The sequence below is a fragment of the Guillardia theta genome (assembly GCF_000315625.1).
Source record: "Guillardia theta CCMP2712 unplaced genomic scaffold GUITHscaffold_52, whole genome shotgun sequence".
Taxonomy (NCBI): domain Eukaryota; class Cryptophyceae; order Pyrenomonadales; family Geminigeraceae; genus Guillardia; species Guillardia theta.
The window spans coordinates 446,564-468,508 of record NW_005434622.1 but is presented as its reverse complement, the minus strand read 5'-3'; the positions used below and the strand labels follow the sequence as shown (position 1 = coordinate 468,508).

The following is a 21,945-nucleotide window of genomic DNA, read 5'->3' as shown; positions in this document are numbered from 1 at the left end:
CAATCTGACGGAGATGCTTCGATGCAAGCCGGAGCTGTATTCGTTCTTCAGGGAAGTTTGCTTGATGACCTTGGCCTGATCCCTCTGATTCCCAACAATTCACTGCACGTCAATATTCTCAAATGTGACATGCTTTTTTACGCCCACTTCAGCCGCTGCAAGGTAATGTCGAATACCATAATTCCCATTCAGACGAATATCCTCGGACGATTTCGATTTGAATATAATCTTTCGAGTGCAGTACGGCATGAATTTGCCTTGCAAGGAATTGGCATTTTATACAAATGGAATGTCATGGTACATCCCACCGACTCAGGAAATGAGTTTGTTTTGTATGGGTCTGCATTGGAAAGACTTGCGTTCAATTACAAGCAGACCTTCACGATCGAAAACAGGGATAAGTTTGGCAACCTGAGGTCATCCAAACAAAAGTCGAATCCATTTGATGTTCGAATCTACTTTGAAGGCAATCTGATCCAAGCTTCTGTACAAGGTCTTTCTAATTGTTTGGACGCAACATGCGTCTATGATGGCAGATTTCTTGTAAGCTTTTTTATTCCACTTTCTGCTCAATGTATCTCTCAGAGCATGATGGCATGCAACATGCAGAACTCATCCCGTGATGCCAATATCACAGTTGTTTTCAACGAATCGATCATCATATTTTCCAAATGTTTGTCTGTTTTTGACGCTGGAGTTTTCTTTGAGCCTGCTTCATTCTCACTAAAGATATCAAAGAGCAAAGGCCTCTATTTTTCCGCTGGTGAGTCTTTGCAGATATATGTGGTGCCAGAAAATTCTGTGGGGCAGAAAGTGGCCACATCTTATGGTCACTTGCGGCTGTTTCTTGATGGATTTAACGATGCCTTGGTTGAATGTAAAAACGATGAATGCTACCTTGGAACGTTACCCCCCATCTATGTAGCAGGTAAGTACATTTTGAGCATATTGGATGGCGCAATACCAATTCAAGGCAGTCCTTTTGTTGTGGATGTCGGCACAAGCCAACTTGACGCCAAGGCGTGTGAGATATATTCTGAATCTATCCTCTTCACTTATGTGAATGTGCTCAACAAGGCCTCCATCTATTTCCTGGATATTTTCGGGAACAAGATTTTGCATGCCTTCAACGTAAAATGTTCGCTCTATGTGACTTCAAGGATCGATCCCAACCTGCGTCTGCAAATTCCATGTCATCCCCAATCTGGCTTCAATGTCGTGTCATTTTCCTTTGCATTGCCTGGGCAATATCTCTTGCAATTTTCTGTTGATGGAACGATTGTTCAATATGGTACACTCTACACTGGAGGTTTAATGTCACCGCTTTCCCCTGAAGGTATCGATTGCATGGCACTTTCACGTGGGATTTCTGCGTCCAATTCATATGTTAGTTTCGATAGCACTTTCTCATATGCAACTGCTGGTCTACCTTTCAAGTTTTCGATCATAGGAAGAGATCAATTCAACCACACGAACAATGATTTGGCTCTGTATGATGTGACGTTAGAGCATGGTGAATGCGGTGTGCAATCGGGAATGGCTCCCATTCAATACTGTCTGTCAACCTACAGTGGAAAGTTCCTTTTGAAAATACTATTCAACAAGATCGATGTACATGGTTCTCCATATGAGATCTACATTCAGCCCGGACCAATTTCGCTCCAAAACACTTACTTACTTCAGCCACAGGTCAAAATCTACACGAAGCAAGTAAGCGGCAAGACATTTTCCTCAAAAACCTCTTCTCAAGACGGTGCTTTCATCAAAGCTGTTGGTTCCAATTCTTTTACGATTGTGATAAAAGATAAATTCTCAAATCTTTTGAACCAAGCACAGATTATTGAACAATGCGGGAATCAATTGCCTGAGATTATTTTTACTGTTAGAAAGCAATTTTCGCAAATCGTGAATGGTGGGCTTACGATCTGGAATGAAGAGAATATAGTTGTTACGAATGGTACTGTATCACTATCTCTACAGTCGCCCAACGTTTACATTTCGAACTCATCTTTGTTTACTTGTGGACGATTCTCAACTATCCCGCCGGTCGATCCTTCATCATCTCAGGTAGAACATGAAGAAATCAGCTCCATGTCAAACGGTAGTTTCGTTCTTTCTTTCTACACAACAGTCGCAGGAAAATATCGAATAGAAGTATTTATCAACGGTTTTAGGATAGCAAAGCATGTTTCGGTTGATGATATCATTGCCGTCGAGAACGGCGATATTGCGGTTGAGAACGGATGTTGTATTCCTCTCAAGAGTGGTGTGAATTGTCCCTCATCAGGGGATGCAGGGCCTGTTTGTGGAGATGTCATAACTATCTTACCATCTACATTCAACCGTACTGTATCAACAATCTCTTCAAGTTTGCAACAAGCTGAAACCTCGCAATTTACTCCCTCAACAGTTTTTTTCGATTTGCCATATGTGTATATATTTTCGCGCGATGCATTCGGAAATCGTTTGACTTTCTCTAAGCTTGAGTTTCAAATTCTGATCATACACAGGAATGGGTCAATCATCTTCTCTTCGATAGCAGAACCTCTGAGTCCAAATCCTGATCTCCAAGTTTGCCAGCAAACTAACTTAGACCCTAGCTGCGGTGCGTACCAATATCTTTGGCCGACATACTCAATTAGCGGTACATACAAGATTGAAGTTCTTTACCAAGGACTTCGTGTTGGAGAACAGGAGATTTTTCGGACCATTCGATCAGGTGAACCAAATCTGAATAGTGTACAATTATTTGGTCCAGGGCTGCATGTATACACTCCTGGAAACATGACATACTTTTACATGCGGGTGTATGACTCAGTCGGAAACTTGTGGGAGCCAGATTGTTGCCAAAATTCAACAATCAGTATCGCCTTCTCACCACCGAATACTTTTGGAATTGGTTACCCAAATCAAAATCCCTCTCCACGATTGAGTTTACAGTACATAGCCTTGACACCATGGACAAGGTTGGTTTACTTCGGAGAAGGGCTATTCCAAGTTCAATATGTGCCATGGCCAAACACCACAGGCCTGGTTTACTTTCAGGTATACCTTGGATCCAAGAGAGCAACTTTCACTTTGCCCAATGGAAATCTCCAATCCTTTTTCACTAATTCATGGTTTCCGCAATATCCTTACACTGCACTTGTACCGAATGCTGAAAACTCATTCGCAACAGGGTCAGCTCTCTACACTCACTTTGCAGGAGACACAGTCTATCTTTACGTGCATGCTATGACCAACCTGTCGCTCACCGCTGATGGCTTCCTCCCTTCACTTGCAGATGATCAAGGCAACTCATTTGTCATCAGGATTGTTGGGCCTCCAGGTGTGAGCAGCCGACGGATTGAGCCGCAGAGGAGCCAAGGCTACATTCCTTGGCAACTCCATGCTTCCTGGGTCTCTTCAGTCTCAGGGATCTACAAGATTTATGTCGAGTATGGCGGGGTACAGATCAAAGGAAACTCAACAAATCTGGTGAGTCCTCTTCAGGGGAGTCCGTGGACGGTCTTAGTGCGCTCTGCTCCCATTGAAGTCAACTACACAAGGATTGTGGGTACTGGGATTTCGTTCGCTCAAGTTGAAAAGCTGGCAACGTTTGAGATCCAGACGAGAGACATCTTTAACAATCCCATCCGCAAACCTTCATACGACAAGTTTAGAGGAGACGACAAGGTGAACGTCTCCATCCTGTCTACCTACGGCTCTCCCATGTTCCCTCGGATAGTGAGTTTGAGGGACGGATGTTACAGGGTTGAGTACTCGGTGAGTGCAGGGGGTGACTACAGAATATTCGTGATGATTAATGGAATTCTCCTTCAACGAGCCCCATTCATTCTGAGAGTTCAGGAATTTGCGGTCGATCGATCAAACACTCAGATGTACATAAAGTTTGCTCAGAAGGCTGGCCAACTGTGCGAGTATAGCATTGCGTCAAGCCAGTCGTTCAACCCTCCCTGTAACATTCTCGTTGTTGGAGAGCTGATTGAGTTTGAAATCGACATCAAAGATTACTCCAATCAAAGTGTTTTACTTTCACAAGAAATTCAGAAATATCCATCGTTGGAAGTGCTTGGTTCATCATTCTCTAAACAGATTTCATTTTACATTGAACAAGACTCCAAAAGAAGAAAAATGTCAGCTTCGTTCTTGGTGACCAAGTCTGGAGCATATAGTGTGCGTTCAAATATTCTCTCATTAGATACCCTAGAATTTCGATTTGAGATTACCCTTGAACCTCAAGAAGCGAATATCAAAAACTCTTTCTTCACAGGTCCACCAAGAGAATCGTTTGTAAATGAAAGCATTTATGCTTTCTTTCATGGCAGAGATTTTTTTGGAAATAGATGCCCTTTCAACCAGGAACTTGAACTGCAAGTTCAAGACCGCAGTGGAGATTCAGTGTCAATTTCGTACAATGTGACGTCATCTTCTAATGTTTCTCAGGTAGTCTTCAAGATAGCCATTCCTGGGCTGTACAGGATTTTTCTTTTTATGAGGTCAAACTTTGAGACCAACATGTTGCAAATGGTGCCGGGATCAGGGTTTGAAATCAGCGTTCAAGAGTTTGCGCCTCTTGTCAACTATGCACAATTCACCTTGTCTGGAGACAGAATTGATGTCGTTTTCATGGCACCCACCAATCTTGCTTGCAGTTCTGTCACTGCAACTTGCTCGAATATATCAAGGAATGGTTTGTATGGAGACCGAGATTGTTGTACAATGTTTGATATCCATTCATGCAAATTGTTTGGTACAAATTCCGTTTGTTGCTTTAAGTCTGCCATGCATTTACAAGTGGTGATGGGAGTGAATCCTAAAGTGACCCCAGGGGCAACATTGAGAATCTCGAATATCAAGGGTGTGAACTCTCGTTCCAACGACTTGAACGCACATGTACATCTCGATGTTGACTTGAAGTCCTTTCCAAAACTTTTTCTAGCTTATCCATTGGAGATCAATCAATGGAACAATGCTGAAATTGAGATCTTGCAATACTCAGGAGGTTTGGGGCGAGAAGTAAATTTGTTTTGGACGACTCAAGCTTTCAATAGTGATGCGTTGGCTGCGTTCCTGGAAGCCATTCCTTCAAACTCAAGAAATATCTCAATCCCTGGCCGACTCTTATCACTTGGATCCAACAAACTTAACATTCGAGCAACCAATGGATTCAATCTCTCTACAGAGACTATTCTCAATGTCATGGTGAGTAGCAACAAGGAAATTCCGATCATATTTCCCGAAGGCAACACGAAGATAGTGAGGGTTTCCGAAACAATCATTTTGCGTGCTAAATTTCAAGTTCAAAATTTTTCAGATTTATATATTGCTTCAATAGGTTGGACTCCCATCAATATGACTACTTTCGACATCTCAAATATCCACTTGAACTCTACCATCATCTCTCTTCCACCCTATTCACTCCTTCCAAATTCAACTTATGTCTTTCAGTTTTCTGTGTCGGGGTATGAAGCCAACTTGAAAGTAGTTGGGGTTGGAAATTTGACGATCTCCACTATCAGTCAAGCCATTGTTGTCAATCTGGCAGGACCGTATGGTGACATCATCGATGGCCAACAGATTGTGTTCGACGCATCTGCAACGGTTGATCCTGACCGTTCAGAAGAATCCTTTTGGTTTTCATGGAGTTGCCGACCGATCATTTCCTTTCGTCACGGCAGTTTTTACCTTCCTGACATTCTTTCTCCACTGCCATGCTTTTTTGATATCACAGGGATTCTAGAAAGGAATTCCAGTTTTGTAAATTTGACCGGAGCACTTGAAAATACAAGGTACTTGTGCATGCAATGCATTCCTGGCGCATTCCTCATTTCGGTAAATGTATCAAAGAATTCTAGGTGGACAATTGCAAACAGTACGATATTCTTGTTAAAAAAGTCAGGTTATTGGGATTTTCCACGTGTTAACATCATACCTCCACTTCAAACCCTTCTTGATCCATCGAAACTGAACGTGATTTCTTCATTTTACAGCAACGAAAATGTCAGTATTTCGTTGTTTAAATATGAATGGTCCATCAAATCATCAGATTGTTGCGTCGAGCAATATTTGTTCTCAAACTCTTTGTCAACTCTTTTTCCGGAAACGTTCAGTAATTCCTTCTTGATATTGAATCCATACACATTTGGAAACGACATGCAATATTTCTTAAAATTAACAATCACAAATCAGATCACAAGTGAAGAACTCAACACTTTTTTCCCTATCGGTTTTCTAAAATTGCCTAGATGCATGGAATTTTCGGTCCATCCAACTTCTGGATACTCTGTAAATACTGCTTTTCATGTCTCCTGTGAGACTTGGTTCAGTGATCAGGACGATTTCCCGCTTCAATTTTTATATCAGTATGGCATGGGAAATCTCAGCTCGATCTATCCCATGCAGGATTCAATCCGATCTGCAGTGCAGGTTTCGTTGCCCCTCGTCTTCAGCAGACAGCATGTAGTGAAGATAAAACTGAGGGTCTCTGATTTCCTTTCTGTCTCGCAACACTACGAGACGACCATTACTTTGAACCCTCCTTCCCCGCTGTTCGAGCCCAACTTCCTCCTCACCTTCAACGAGACCATCGGTAGCAAGATTGCATCGGATCTCACCCTGAGGCACACCGACGAGGCTTACTCAAACTTACTCTTTGCGCTGTCAACACTCTTTCAGGTGCTTTCAACCTCCCAAACCAGTCGAGGATTTTCGAGTGCCTCAAACGTTTACATGCAATTGATAGATTATATCCTCGATTTGCAATCATTGCTTCCATTGTACCCCTTTGGTGCCCATGTATTGGCCTCCTTAGTACAGATAGCGACGTCATCAGATGCTGGGGCTAGTATGCTGTCATGTGCTGATTTTGATAACTTCATCAAAGTCTTAAGCCCTTTATTGATGGAGAAAACTCTGCTAGCAGAAAATCCTTACATCGCTCGAATGGTGGGCCAATCTCTTGACAATCTCGTGAGATATGTGCTTTTCAAGAGTCAAGAAGCTATCACAATCGACATGCTCAATGTATGCTCAGCAATCATGGACAAAGTGATACACCTTGTAGATGTGTTGTCCATTGGCTTTCTAGAAGGCAGCTTTCCTCAATCAGATTTCTTAACATTAGTTACCAAGGGCTTTGTATCAAACAATAGGCGAATGGAGAGTAAAAGACTGTCTTCGTCTCAAGTAAATTCAACTTCTTCACTTGGGAGTAGCAACATTTCGAACGTAAAGGGTAATCTATATCTCACAGTCTGTTTGTCACTTACTTTGATCTTGCAGGTGCCACGATTTTTCAATTTCCAAGCGAATTCTTCAGAAATGGAAAGGAATTTTACTCTTGCAGTGGAGGGCTGACCTACGGAACCTTTCCATACCCCAGCACGCTTCTTGACCATGGTTTTCCACATTCCACATTCACTTTGAGTGAGTCATCTCTGTATTCGAAATTTTTTGGACCTGTTCCTTCATCACAAGCGAGCTTCAACGCTATCACTTTCGTAGACATCAACATCAATCAGTACTTTCAGAATCCATATGTCGTAGCTGAACGACAAAAAGCACGGGTGAACTGGGCTTCATATGCAAAAGGAAGAATTTCCGAGCTTCAGTGTTCATCTGCTTTGCACGATTGTTCTAGCACGCATCATCTTTGTACACCTCCAGCATACGAAGGCTCCCAGGGTCCGTCTTTTCATGACACATCATGCATCAATGCAGTAGACGGTGGGAACCTGAGCTGGGCTGTGAATCCTTTGGATCTGTCAAGTCCATCAGGAGCAGGATCGTTCATCAAGATGGTTTTCAAGGAAAAAGTGCAGGTAAGCATGATGCAATACAAAGCTCGGGAGGGCCCCAAGTACTGCAAAGGGACCAACGGGTTGACCTGTAAAGAATCAACATTCAATTGTACTTGCATTGTTGGTGGTGATCGAGGGGTCCTGCTCAAGTTTACTGACGGGAGCGAGCAGACTGTGGAATTGAAAAACACATATGAATGGCAGACTTTCGATCTAGAGCCAGTCACAACCGATTCCGTCTTGATGACTGTTACATCCGTTTACAGCAATTCTAAAACATGCGCTCTGCCAAGTCAATGCCCTTGGTGGGAACCAACTTGTAACGACTGGTGTCCGAATGGCATTGCTGGGTTGAGGTTTGTTTCAACGGTTTCGTTTGTCACGAAATACAACTATAACTTCTCCTACCAGACTAATTACAGCATGAGGTTGAGTTTGCTGTCTGATGTGTCTCAGTTATCTATGCGGCAGGAAAACAGAACCTTGTGCCTCAGGTATCTGCCCTTGCCAATACTCACGAAGTTGTACTTTGCAAAACCTTTTTCAATCATGCAACCACAGACAATCGTAGCTTGTAAGGTATGGAATTCTACAGTTCAACGATGGGTCTCAGTAGGAAATTTAAATAGTGGAGAGATGAAAGAGAATTATGCTGTATGTCTCAACTTTTTGGTTGGTTCATTTTCTATTGCTGAAGTTCAAAACCCGATTGTAAGAATGAAATCTGTTTATCCTGGAGTGGTAGTTTATTCTGTCAAACAGCAAAGAACTCAGAATCTGATTCCATTCGTTTCTATAATGTTCTGCTTGTTGCTGATAAGTCTTGCTTTCATCTTGGAACGCCTACAGAAAATGAAGTTGTGGAAGCAAAGTGAGATCGAGAGACACTCTGCCAAATATGTTAGAATCAGGCATGATTCCGGGATGGAGGTACCGAGTCCATTTTCTGATCGGATTTTCCCGACAAATGGCCTCGTTCATTCAAAGGTGTTAGCAGGTAAAACTTGTGACGCTCGGGCTGCATACATGCTCACTCAAACAAAATATCTAAATCGATTTCACTACCTATTCACTGTCATAACGAACAATGATGACATCGGAATGCTAGAACGTTTCTTTTGCTTCTTGTGCGTTTTTGGGACAATCTTTATGAGCACGGCCGTGGCCTACTCAGGAATGAATGTTCATGGTTCCTTTTTGCCATCCTCAAATCTTTCAATTGGGGATTGGTATCTGTCTGTGGTTGTAACCGCTTTCATTGTCGCACCGCTTTCTCATATTTTCCCTCTTTTATTTCGCATTTTCAAAGCAGATGGAAGGAACCAAATTCATTCATTCGACGTGAAAGAGTCTGACGCAGAAAACGAACCCAATAAACTTGCAACAGTGAAATCAAAGGCGATCTCAAATCTTGAAGTTCGTACCGCTACTGTTAGCATCTCTAATGTTAAAGAAATTCGAGCGAATGTACAAGAGAATAAGGAGGACGAAGGAGATGAAGAAGAAGCTCGCGACAAGTCGGAAGGTCTAATATTGCCGTTGGGTCTACCAGCCAGAAAGCTGAGCAAAGCACAAGAAAGACGTCTGCTTCGCAAACGGAAGATGAAAGAATTCGTTGCTTTGGGTCCACAGAAATCATTCCTGCAGAAGTTCGTGTTTGGACTCTCCATCAGAAGGAGAGATGGAAAGTGGAAAGGGCGAAGTAGAAGTACCTGTGCGTTGCTCACCGCAAGGTCATGGTCTCTTCTAGTGTACTTGTTTCACATTTTATGGATTGCTTTGATGATGGTGGCTACCATGACATACACATCAGGATTTGATCAAGACCTGGCCTTGACCTGGCTGGTTGCAAGCATCACTAACATTCTCTTGGAGTTTTGCGTGACTCAGACGATGATTGCGACATTTGTCGCCATGCTTGTGAATTCAGCAATGCGAACATCCATTTTGGATGCCTTGATAGCATGGAGTCTGGAGAGACAAGATCTTCTCCCACCAATGGGATAATGTTTAGAAGTTGTATCATTGTGTGGACTAGACAAACATGTACACATTTTCTACTCTGTATTGTTTTCTTCAAGAGGTCCAACTGTCAGGCCATGACGGGCAGTTCCTGAGGAATCTTTTGCATTGAGTGACAATAATCCTTCACTATCCACCTGGCAAGACGATGAGACCTGCGAGGAGCTGCGAAAGCTGATTACCTGCACATGGAGGTACACAGGCCCTTGCTCAATCCCATCCAACGCCAAGGATGCCACCAGAACCTCTTCACCCTCAACGCTTTCACTGGACTCTTCGTATACCTGTGGCAGATAGATGAAATGAAATTGAATCTCAAAGATAACAAGGGATTGAGACCTGGATGAAAGCTGAAGCCTGGTTCGCACTCTCGAGATCTAGCTTGATCACAGCATCACATGGCAGACTGGTTCCCTTAGGAAGAGCCGGATAAGCATTCTTCTTTTCTGGGGTGCCCAGCCATATCGTCTGAACATCAGAGCAAATCAGATATAACAGCCAGATCGGCACAGCTAAGTCAGCAGACCCTTGGCAAGGCTGAAATCTCGATGTTCGATGAGTTGGCTTCAGCAGTACTCCAGGACGAGCCCACCAGAGTGCTTCCTTGGATTGCAGTTCCCAGCACACCAGCCTCGTCAGGCAAAATGTTGAGACAGACCTCCACGTCTGGGGTGCGTTAGGAACTGACGACATCAGATTAACTTCATCTCACCAGGCAAGGATTGCTGAACGATCGACTGAACCTTTGGAATACGAGAGCAGCCACCAGCCATCAAGACTTTGTTTATGCTTCCTGCGCTGTACACAGACCTGAGAAGTTGAACAACAGCAGATATGACGCTTACCTAACATTGGCAGCAGTAAGAGCATTTTGTATCAACGATCCGATTTTAGCTAGGACGGGAGATATCTGTTCAGAATTAGCAAGAGTCGATTTTCATGTCCTTGCTACCATTTCTTCAAACTTTGCCCTTGACAAGTTCTGAGAGAAGTCTAGACCTTCATGCGCAGACTCGACCTCTACGCGAGTGCTGGCCTGTGAGGCAAAGCAACCACTTTTAGATCGTATCTACAGATGTGTAAATAAAGCAACCGTCTGACTAAGTTGTCGCTTTGCATTTTCACATCCCGATCTAATCTTGAAGAGTGATCTGATGAGAGACATTTAAGATGCGACAAATACGTGCGAGCATCTGTCACCTATGGCTCTCGGATGGATCGAGCTTGTGCTTCCTCTTGAATTGATCGACAAACCAGTCCACCTGATGAGAACCAAGGTATCAATATGATGATATGTCACTTTTGCGTTCAACAACGAGAGCAGCATACAAGTATGTCGTCGATCGCGTCGCCTCCAAGAGAATGATCTACTTTCACACTCCGCTCTTGAAAGCATCCCGTATTTACATCAAGAACCACCACTTCACACGATCTGCATGGTACAAGAAATGTTACTTAATGATTCATCACAAATTCATTCACCTTGCACCCATACTGAAAATTAGGATTGTTTGCTGACCCGAGTCATTTTTATCGAGATCGTATGCGATAGCAGTTGCGATCTGAAAAATCCACTTAGATCTCAATTGAGCTCTATCTATGTCTTACAGGTTTGCTAATTACCAACAGGACTGAGAGGTTGGCGCTAGCTGCATCGCCTTCGTCACACAGAGTTCTCAGGCATTTGAACTCACATGCAGAATGTATCAACTCCTCCCTTTGTTGTGACGTGAAATGAGCTGGACAGCAAAGCACTGCATTCCTGATGTTGGTATGCATGTACGCCTGCATTAGGATGAGATTGGATCAATCCGAGCTGCTTAAATGACTTCTGCTGTAGACTTCAGGTTCGCAAAGATTTGACCACAAATCTGCTCTGGGGTGAAGTTTGTGGGGGATCCGTTGTACGGCACCTTCCAATCATCATCTTTATGAGGACATCTTCGCACACGTCATACCTGGAAAACTGGCTTCTGCTCTTTGTACATGACATTGAAACGCCATCGCTTCCCCTCTGACGACAAAACCTCATCATCCTGATTTCGTCCCAGAAACCTCTTGGCATCGAAGACAGTATTTGTAGGATTCTTCGTTCCAAAATTGTACGCTACTTCACCCACTGCATTAGTTTTTGTTATCAGTACCGTGTTGAAGAGAAACCCCACATAATCTTCACCTAATGTCTCGTTCTCATTAAAGGCTACAACAGACGGAGTAGAATGAGCGCCTTGAGCATTTGCGATGACCTCTGGTTTATCATTCTTCACAATCGCAACTCTCGAATATTTCAATCCTAAATCTATCCCGATGCAAGGCGCCTGTTGTCATCGCGTCATGTCAGAAAGAAGTCAACATCCCTCCCTCCCGCCCCCTTTTCTTCCTTCCCCCTTCTCCCTTCCTCTATCCCTCCCTTTCTCGATCGCTCCGCTCTACGCCGCATACCTGGACTGTGAACTTCTTCATAGCTCACGTGAAATCGCACAGTACCGCATCCCCCCTCTTACACAAAGAGTCCGCTGAGGCAGGCTTACTTCAACAGTTTTAAACCGTCTGTCGGAACTACTGAGCCCTGGGAACCGGGTCGGACCGTTGCCTGGTAGCTCAATGGCCGGACCGTCGCTGAGAGCTTGATGAGAGGGAGACGACGGCAAGCGGGACGATACACTGACAGCATTCAAGTCCAGCAGATCGCCGACATCAAGTTCAACTGTTGCTGACCGTAGTCTGTGAACCACTCATGCATCGGTTCAGTCGGAGTACGTCATTCACCAGCACAGATGCTTCCAAGGAAGACAACAAGCCTACGAGGCAATGGCTGACTCACAACCTCACCCTTGACGTTTTCAAGAGAATCTATCACCGTTGGATGGTGAATTCAAAAGAAAAGTCCAGACGTATGAGACGAGCAAGGTTGAAGAGGTCAAACTCACTCCAAAGCAGCGATGTCGACCCTTATGCAGCATATGAGAGCAAGTTAACAAAGTCTGAGGTAGCACAAAGGCAGGGATCAGCTTTGGTAAACAAATATCTTGACGACATTATGGCTTCCATGGAAAACACGAGCAGGAGCAAGCTTCCACACTTCGTCATGGCTACTTTTGCAAAATTACCAAAACAAGTGAAGATATCTGTTTGATGTCTTGATTCCTCTGTGACATTTCTTCATTGCAGCGTTCAGAGCTGGACTTGGATGGAGCCATCGGCCCCGTGAGAAGTCAGTCTTGGATAGAATCGTTGCCGCCTGAAGCAGCCATGAAGACTGAAGTGATGCGAGAGTTGCTGCGCTACTTCCGCCTTAAAGAATACCCCAAAGGAGCTGTCATAGAGTCGGTTAGCCTCCCTATCAAAAGCTGCATATCGGTCAGTTGTGACCTTTACCGGTTCTACCCAGGTTGATTTTCCGATCGACAACTTTTACGTCATCCTTGACGGAATCCTCGTTCTACAAGATGAAAGAGGAAACGAAGTAGCATCCCGATTATATGCAGGGGACTGTGTTGGAAACGAGTTCTTGAAGTCAAGCATCTGGAACAAAGACTTGAAAGTAGAGAGGTATGATTGTTTTGGTGAAGAGCTGAATCTGAGAGCCTAGTAGTGATGGAGCTTCAATTCTTTGTCTGAATCGATATGATTATGAGATGGTGATGAGAATTCACAAGGAGCAGCACATGATTCAAAGGTTATGAAGCGATCGTATCGAAATATTTTGAATTCGGAGTTTTCCCTTCAGATCACGATTTCTCAAATCAATTTTTCCTTTCTCTGATTGGACCGAAAGCAAGCGACTGCAATTGGCAAAGTTGCTGCAGAAGAGATATCTGCCTTCAAATAAAGTAAGTGCTCTATGACCTGATAGCTTGTTTTTCATTGATTCTCTGTCTCGTCATCAGATCATCGTAAAACAAGGGGCCATACCAAAAGAATTCTTCATCCTTGAGGCACTTTTCTTCCTGTCGTTTTCGCTATCATTGAAATTCTTTGCAGAAAGGAGTGTGCAGGGTTTTACGCGAGATTGCAGTCCCAGCAAAAGTATTAACGATTCTGAAAGCACCCAAAATGCCTTTTCCTCTCTCACAGCATTCATCAAACCCTAATCCATTCATTGAGAAAAGGCGCACGACATCAGCATCTTTGGCTCTCGGCAAGACACCTGTCTTTGGATTAAATTCCTGGAGGTCTTAGACAGATCATGCTGAAATCAGAACACTGAAATTCTTGAAGATGTCCTCTTTGGAGAGAACCACCACTCTTGACGGAACGAACTTCATATGAAATTAGTAATGATCTTCCTGATGATTTGCGAACTCTGATTCATATCGTGGACAGAGCAGATCCACAAGCAAGCTTTCAAAACCTCTTTGAAGAAAGATTCAACCAGAAATTTATCTTCTGAACACAGAAATCGTTCAAAGATGCTGAAAACTCAGCTTTCCAAACACTGTTCTGACAATATGGCGCAAGAACAAGTGGCATTGAACAAGGCAAAATCCACAAGCCATAGGATGTATGAGTTTGAAGGAGATGAACTTGAAGGTGCTAAGAAGGTACGAAACTTAGCTTTCTTTGTAGCCGTCTAAATCACGATCATGTGATATTCTGGTTGGTGAAACTCTTAGGTGATCTTGGAAATACGAGAGCTATGGAAGGGTCAATATTTTGGTGAGCGATCGATGATTACCAAGTCTACGCGCACTTCATCCGTAGTTTCAAAAACGCCAGTGGAGCTTCTTGTCTTGTATTCTAGTTCACTGCTTTACGACAGCATGATTGACTTCAATCCAGGGCGAAGATTGATTTCCTACGACTCGGACTCGACACAGGAGATCAAGCTCAGAGCTTATTGGATGGTTCAGCTTACAATCAGTGAGTAGTGCTATGTCATCGCGGCATGAATAACTTTGAACTTGAAGGTATTCGGGCGACGGGCAGACGTTGATCGAGTCGATGCGACATGAATTTGAATGGACCAACTATCGCAACGACTTAACAACAGACGTTATTTTCAATTCAAATTTTTCTGATCATCACGATGTAGAGTTTCGTAAAGATGACTAACAAAAACGATTGGAGCACTAGTCTCGCTATTGAAGCACCTAGCGACACATCAGCGGAAGATCTTCTCACCAAAAATCCAGAAATACCTGCTTGTCTACATTAAAAAGCAGCACGCATGTATTCCTCATCACTACGCGCCCAAGCGGACTGGTTGTAGTTTTGCCTGTGATCACAGTTACTTATTCAGTCATCACCATCCGAAATTCAGATCACCCGTAGTATGTAGCATCGCCGCCAACATTCGGCTTATTGTAATAGTATGAATTGCTTTCCGCGCTTTCGCTGGAGCGATCCATCGCCTGAGCGTTTGCACTGACGTCTTGGCGAAAGCTATTGTGCAACGTCAAGTTAACCTTCAGTTCTTCATATACTTTTCACATACAGTGTCAAGCGGTATCGGCTCTCCTGGTTTCCATGCATTCTTCCGAATTCAAGCGTGACCTGACGCATGTTTCACACGAAAATTTGCTACACCAAGTAGAAACAACGTACTGGCGAGCCCTCAGGACCTCTGATGACTTTGAAGACTTGATCCAACTCCCAGCCATCGACAACATTGGAATCGACACGGTGGAGGATATCTTCCGGCTAAGCAGCAATAACGAATTTCCTTTGCTACGAAGGTATAGAATTTACCTGGATCTGTCCGCACATGGCAGCCGGCCCACCAGGAACAAGTTTCAACACGTAAATCTTCCCTGAGCACAAGATGTCATCGAACCCGAGATAAGCAGCATTTCATGGTACCACGACGATCTCCAGAACCATCGAACTTGCCCAAAAGCATGCCAACGCCGCACATCTACGACACTCACTTCAGCCCATGGCATCCAGGTTCGTTGATTGCCTTTGGAGGAGCCATTGGGGCAGGAGCTGCAGCTTTCAAGCTGACTTTCTCTTTCTTTTCCTGTTTTGTTGATTTTGATTACGTGCTGAGCACACAAACCAGTTTTTAAAGGGTACCCTCAATTGCTGTTGAAGCCTATCAATCTCGGCCTTCAACCTTTCGATTTCTGCCGCTTGGATTTTGTTGTCATTGCGGAGTACAGGAACCTCTTGTCTCAAAGGTCCAAGCTCCATCACTGCAACCTCTAGCTGCTTTCTGCCAATAAAAAGTTAACCATGGATAAGATGCTGATGCAACAAGAGCGATGCAACGCAAGTTAAACTACCTCAAATCATTGAGAACTGGTGTGGCAGCGGAAAGGTCATCTTTCAACAGCTTGATCTCCTGGTCTCTAGCTTGAATCTCCAAGAGCAACTTTGCGTTGTCATCGCGAGTTCGATTGAGGATCTCGCCGAGTTCAGAATTTTCTTGCTGCACATTAACAAGTAATTGTTCAAAATGAGACATTTCAGCCCTCGTCTTGGAAATCTGAGTTTCCATAATCCCCAACTGCTGCTTCTGGTTGGAAACTTGCAGTTCCATCTGAATCCTCTCGCTGACCAGTACTGCCATGCTGATAGAAAGTTTTAGAAAGACAAATGTTCGTGAGATCTAACGAACCGTTCCGACTGAGCTTGCTGCTCTCTCTTCAACAATTCATTTTCTCCCTGAAGAGGACGGATCACTCGTTGAGATTCATTCAGCCTCTCCCTCAGCTCATAGCACTCGCGCTTCAACATCTCTCCTTCACGATGCTTTTCATCAAGCAGAGATCTCAAACTGTTCTCTGCGATTGACTGGCGACGAAATTAAAATAGCGTTCAAATAACGAAGATCTTCAACCTGAGTGTAGACTACAGATGTCGACGGAATCAGCGTCACTTGGGGAGACAACGTCTGAACATTGGTATACGTCGTGCTCACTGGTGACAGTGGACCAATTGATGGCGAAAGCTGAGCCGAAGTAGTGGACGTCAGCGTTCCTGCGCTCTGGACGGGCTGCCACATCGGTGGATTTGCGATCACTTCCATTAGGGCCTGATCTAAAATCAATTTCAACCTTTCGCAAATGAAAAGATATTCTACTTTGACACAAACATCATTGAAAAGTGGTTCCACCGGGACTCAAATCACAGATTGCAAACACAACTATTCCAAACAGCATGATGCGTTTCCTAAAAGGTGCATGAGCACAACCGTCACGATGGGACGGTCTGTCTGCCAGTGCTTGTCTATCTCTACTTCTTCCATCCTTTCCTCTCCCTCTCCCTCACATCGCGGTCTGACCCGCCCATCATGCCGTCGCTCTGACGCTACTAGCAGTCATCTTCCTCGGCACTGCACCTCTGGTACCCTCTCACTACCCTACCCCCTCCTACTGACAACGTTTGCAATACAGTGGACTTCTAGAACAGGGGGTGGGGTGTGGGACCATCAAACTTGGCGTCCTCGCCTCTGTGCTGCATGATTGAACCCTACCTTTCTCCTTTCCATTCATCTGTGATCAGGGGGTAGGGTTGTAGGTCAAGTGACCCTTGATGTGTAACCGTACCTTTCCTCAGGCCGCAGGCCCGCCGCCTCCGACCGGCAGAGTACCCGCGGCGGCCCGCCGCGCGGCTCGTGGCACCGTCCGATCCCGGTCCGACTCAGTCGCGGCCCCCCGGCGGAGTCCGATCCGATCCGATCGGAACGCGCCGCACTGCACCGGGCGCCCGGCCACCCGGGTGACACTCCGAGGCTCGAGGCTCACGCCGGCCGCGCGGTCAGCCGGCGGCCTCCGCGCCGGTGACTCTTTACCGTAGTACGGTACGCGTTTCCGACAAGGCGGCCATGTAGCATGTGTGACGGTCTGCCCGCGGCACCCGGCCGATGCTGAGTGGCTTGGGTTTGGCACTGGCACAGTCCGAGGCCGACTGTCTGGTTTCGTGTGCCGCATTAAACAGGCTCCGCCGCCGGTCTTGACCGTACTCTGAGCCAAAACTCAGTGTCTTCAACGGTTACAACTGAGCCGTCAATATGATGTCTGCGCGACTGAAAGTTTGGCACGGTACAAGTCTAACTGGCAAACTCAAGTTGTGCCGCTAAGTTCGTCAAGCGGCCGCCACGGCGGCCCGGGCGGGCCGGTGACCGGACTGACTCATGAGTCGGACTCGGACTCCCGGACTCGGGAGTCGTGATGCGTCGGCGTCATATTAGTTTTTAACTTAACCTTCAGCAAAGAAGAACAGTAGTGACCCGGTTTACTAAGCCTTCCCACGGTACATATGGATCTGATAGAAAATTTCACTTACTCAATTGTTCCTATAGTATTTAGAAGAGGTCGAAGTACAGAGATTTGTATACAAGATTGTGATTGAGTAATAACTTGTAAGTGGTTTGACTGTGGGACCCGGAGGGGGCGGATCTGAAGGATCTCAAGTTTGAGATCTCCCTTCAACATACACCCCTTCGAACCCCTACCAGTACCCCCCCTTTCTCCCAATAAATACCCAACAATGATGCGGATGCATCCGAACTGAAGACCATCCATCCTATAGGAAAAGATACCCCACAGCTCTCACATTCCTCAAGTGACATCATAGGAAAAAGTGGTGATCACTTCACCTTGGGGCTCTTGGCCATTGGGGTGTCGAGATTACTGACCTTGTATGCCGGCAACGCCAGGAGTAAACCACCCCTCCCCCTGTTGTCATTTCGACTGATTCCGTGGGGAACGGGAGGGGTATTGCATAAGTCCTGTAGTAAAAAGCCGGGATAAAGTAGTGACCGACGGCTACGAAGACGAAGCCGGGGTTAGAGCAGGTGGTGACTTCGAGGAGTCGTGGAAGCACAACCCTCGAGCTGACGGCACAAGCATAGAAGCACATGATGCACAACAAGAGCTCTTCACGAAGAAACTCCTGGCCCGATGCTATCGGCAAGGGAGATGCTGATGTAGATGTCAACGGAACTTCCAAGGTCGGGAGGGTCTCATCGTTGGCTTTGGAACCGGCCTTCTGTTATGTCGAAGAAGTAGACGCGCCGTCGAACATAAAATTCGAAACGTGTAGTGTTGTATCGAGTGATGTGGAGGAATCAATGGCTTGTGAAAGTGGACACAATGAACGGAAGTTATCATTTCAATCTTCTAGCTCAGCATGCGACAAGATCATCGATGGCAAAGGAAACATGGTTCGATCAGGGAGTTATCCAACGTTGAATCTGCTCGGCTCTAGTGTATTTCTCAATTCTATTGATAGAAACGGTAATTTTTCGTCCTAGTCAGCGGCTTCGCCCTTAGTTTTGTGATTGCGTTCTGCGTGTTTTCTTTGCCATTCCTAATTCCTCTTGATCTCATTAAATTGCTTTCAATCTCGAAAGATCTTTATTTACATGCATAAATTGTATCGCTCTTTTCTCTCCTAATTTCTTTAGGACGTGTAGATTGCCATTTGTTCTCAGGATTGGTAAGAAACAAACAATGATGCAACCTTCCTCCTCCGCATATTTGTGCCGTTCAGGCGTTGAGGTAGTGCGGAGAAAAAGTCTGAAGATGCTTAAACATGTATGTCCGAAGATCAGTAAAATCTAAAAACTTAGAAGACTTCTATCGTTGTTGTGCACTTCCTTGGCTTCCATTTCGCTGCGAGGCAGTCAACATTTTTGGCCTTGTTGCGAAAGGCAATATGATAACCTCGAATGTTTGCCGTCGCCCAAATATTCTGTATGACGTGTCGTGGACATCAAGCAATCCACATCCTGAATCTTAAGCCAATGTTCAAATGCTCGCAAGTCCACATCCAATATCGAGTGCACCGCATCCATCTTGCTTTTGTTGGATGTTATTTTGTTGAAATTCGTTGCCCCAACCGCTCTCCTGCGTTCAACACAATGATTTTGCTGGACACCACGGTCATAAAAGTCACTCACTTTTGGTTTCCATGCAGATTCAGATAACGCGTGCTCGTTCGGTTTCTCTTGTCTAAAAAAACGTAGCATCCAGACGTCAATGGCATCATGACATAACAGACAGGCAAACCTCGATCAGGATTCAAGAATTCTCTTGGCATGTGCCTGGCCATCTGCCATAGACAGTTCAGCGATGCCCGAGTCGCTTTCAGATGTCATTCACAGATTGCAGCTTAAATACTTCTGATTCTTCAACAGCTCCTTCCGCAGTCGAACTCCGCAACATGAGTTCTCCGACTTCAATTTTGTCCAGAATCTCAAAAGCACGGATAGATTTTGGTATGAGATTGAGGGATCGCTTCGAACATGCCGGGTGATATTGCTGACATTACATGGAGTAAGTGGATATATGCAAACAAGTCGTATTCAAAAACCTGAGCACGAGAAAAATTGGTTGATCGATGAGATTGCGAGTGATTATCACTTCTCCGCGACACCCAAATAGCATCCTTTCCATCTCGATCTGTAGGTTTTATGCTTGGACTGTCGAATGTTGTCAAGACACGCAACCGAAATGAACCTTCTGCGGTTGTTGGAGCAGGCGATGAGAATGCATCATCAATTCTGTCACGGTGAGAAAGACTATCTGAAGATGCCGAGCTCCATGCTATTGGTGAAGAGACTTGGCCTGGGACCTTCTTCTTAGCCGCGTGAACTGTGACAGACTTCGCTCTTTGCGGAACAGGAAATAAAGTTGCAGTTGCCTTTCCTTCAATAGCCTTAAGCTCGAGCGGTGGGGGCTTCTCTCGAGTCTTCTTGCTCTTCACAATCTTACCCGTCATGACCAAGCAACTTGAACAACTTCCCGGATACAATCAATATCTCTTTTCGACATGAAAACAAAATGGTGCGACAACTCTGTTTCGCGATGAAGAAATTCGGGTTCAAGCTTCAAAGGAGGAGTTTGAAGAAATACCATGTCTTTCTGTACACACCAACATCTTGTAACGAGCTTGATGCATGACTGTGATCCTCCTCCACCTGCCGCTGCCGCCGCCGCCGCCGCCGACTCTCTCCCAGAATATTGCTTCAGGAGCTATGGCGCCCAGTAGTGTGTAGGTACGGACTCATGTACTGATCAAACCAGAGGAATGCTACGAATGCAGGCAGAGGCGATGAATGCGAAAGAAAGTTGTAGGAGGCAGAAACGCATCTCAGTCCATCAAACTTTGACAGTCCTGAACAAGCAAATAAGAGGTTACGTGATAAAATCACTCCGCTTGCATGAGCAGTTCTGTCTGGATGTGAGCCTTGGGCACGACGGGCAAAAAACAAATTTCTCCGAATGAGGTTTCTCAAATACATCAAAAGGTATTATGTTTACTTTTCAGTGTTACAGACCATTCATCGTACATTCAAAATGTTATTGTCAACGACAACTAGCAAGAATAATACACAACATTTCAAATGCAAACTTTCTTCGTACGAACATCCTTATCTGGCACCCTCAAGGAGCATCAGATACTCCAAACATGTCCATCCCAATGCACTTCATCGCCATTGTCCGTAACAAAGTCCGAGGGCTCCATCGTAGCATATCTTCCAGAAAAAGACATCAATAGGCAAAATGCAATCATTCAATTCAAACTTACGGTTTACCCCCCATCATAAGCGGATTGCAAGAACCATTTTCAATCGTCACGGTATGGCCCATAACATTAACTGTATGATCAACAGCGCTTTCTGGTCCTTGTACCACCGCACAGAAATTTCTTCCCATGTAGCTTCCATTACCATGCAACAAGGCCAGCTTTGCCAGGAGCATCGCTGGCTCCTGAAGGATACATCATCAGATGCTTTAGATTTCCATTGAATAATAATAAACAGAAAGCACATCATATACAAAGCATACAGACATGCCGGGAATACAGCAGCCATTACACCATCACACAGGCGGACATGCGCTGTGGCATGCGTGTAATGTTATGAATGTCATGAGAGGAATCAAGCAATAAGGAACCTGGTTCTTTCTTAAAACAAGAAATGATTTCAACGATTTTAGCACACAAAACTCCGTGACACTCAATCATGCGATAAGAATACAAGATATACATATTTAAAAGCACGAAGAACACAACATCCTATCAACGAATCGTGGAGCGTCCCAGCATGATTGGTTCCTCTATCGTCCTGATAAAATCGATTGATCGGATCGAACATTCTCGTAGAACACGAGATGGTTTCCTCTGTTCTGGTTCTTTTGCTCTGAACATGCCTTCTCTTCCTTCTCGC

At 44.8% G+C, this 21,945-nt stretch overlaps 5 protein-coding genes across 5 annotated transcripts; 3 read left to right on the top strand and 2 right to left on the bottom strand.

Moving 5' to 3' along the window:
• Window positions 1–2,957: 2,957 nt before the first annotated feature.
• On the top strand, window positions 2,958–4,297 carry GUITHDRAFT_141225 (hypothetical protein; the record flags this gene model as incomplete). Its single annotated transcript, XM_005829489.1, has 3 exons — window positions 2,958–3,045; window positions 3,206–4,176; window positions 4,274–4,297. The coding sequence occupies 3 exons, from the start codon at window positions 2,958–2,960 to the stop codon at window positions 4,295–4,297; spliced, it is 1,083 nt and encodes a 360-aa protein (XP_005829546.1).
• A 6,044-nt stretch (window positions 4,298–10,341) lies between these two features.
• On the bottom strand, window positions 10,342–12,109 carry GUITHDRAFT_73807 (heat shock protein 70-like protein; the record flags this gene model as incomplete). Its single annotated transcript, XM_005829488.1, has 12 exons — window positions 10,342–10,490; window positions 10,537–10,669; window positions 10,777–10,860; window positions 10,918–10,975; window positions 11,025–11,086; window positions 11,154–11,256; window positions 11,307–11,386; window positions 11,433–11,469; window positions 11,515–11,609; window positions 11,654–11,737; window positions 11,783–11,943; window positions 12,001–12,109. Coding segments are annotated over 12 exons (1,155 nt in total), but the record flags the coding sequence as incomplete, so codon positions are not given.
• Window positions 12,110–12,864: 755 nt separating this feature from the next.
• GUITHDRAFT_141223 (hypothetical protein) lies at window positions 12,865–13,416 on the top strand (the record flags this gene model as incomplete). Its single annotated transcript, XM_005829487.1, has 3 exons — window positions 12,865–12,942; window positions 12,996–13,154; window positions 13,216–13,416. 3 exons carry the CDS (start codon window positions 12,865–12,867, stop codon window positions 13,414–13,416), a joined length of 438 nt encoding a protein of 145 aa, XP_005829544.1.
• Window positions 13,417–15,088: 1,672 nt separating this feature from the next.
• GUITHDRAFT_141222 (hypothetical protein) lies at window positions 15,089–16,338 on the bottom strand (the record flags this gene model as incomplete). The annotated part of the gene is made up of 7 exons (XM_005829486.1): window positions 15,089–15,209; window positions 15,262–15,320; window positions 15,372–15,467; window positions 15,516–15,577; window positions 15,627–15,681; window positions 15,843–15,981; window positions 16,052–16,338. 7 exons carry the CDS (start codon window positions 16,336–16,338, stop codon window positions 15,089–15,091), a joined length of 819 nt encoding a protein of 272 aa, XP_005829543.1.
• Window positions 16,339–18,548: 2,210 nt separating this feature from the next.
• On the top strand, window positions 18,549–19,125 carry GUITHDRAFT_153563 (hypothetical protein). Its single transcript, XM_005829485.1, has one exon. The coding sequence runs from the start codon at window positions 18,631–18,633 to the stop codon at window positions 19,024–19,026; it is 396 nt and encodes a 131-aa protein (XP_005829542.1). The 5' UTR covers window positions 18,549–18,630; the 3' UTR covers window positions 19,027–19,125.
• Window positions 19,126–21,945: the final 2,820 nt, after the last annotated feature.

Bases quoted from the DNA above. Each gene is read 5' to 3' on its own strand.
- GUITHDRAFT_153563 (XM_005829485.1), top strand. From the start codon at position 18,631: ATGATGCACAACAAGAGCTCTTCACGAAGAAACTCCTGGCCCGATGCT.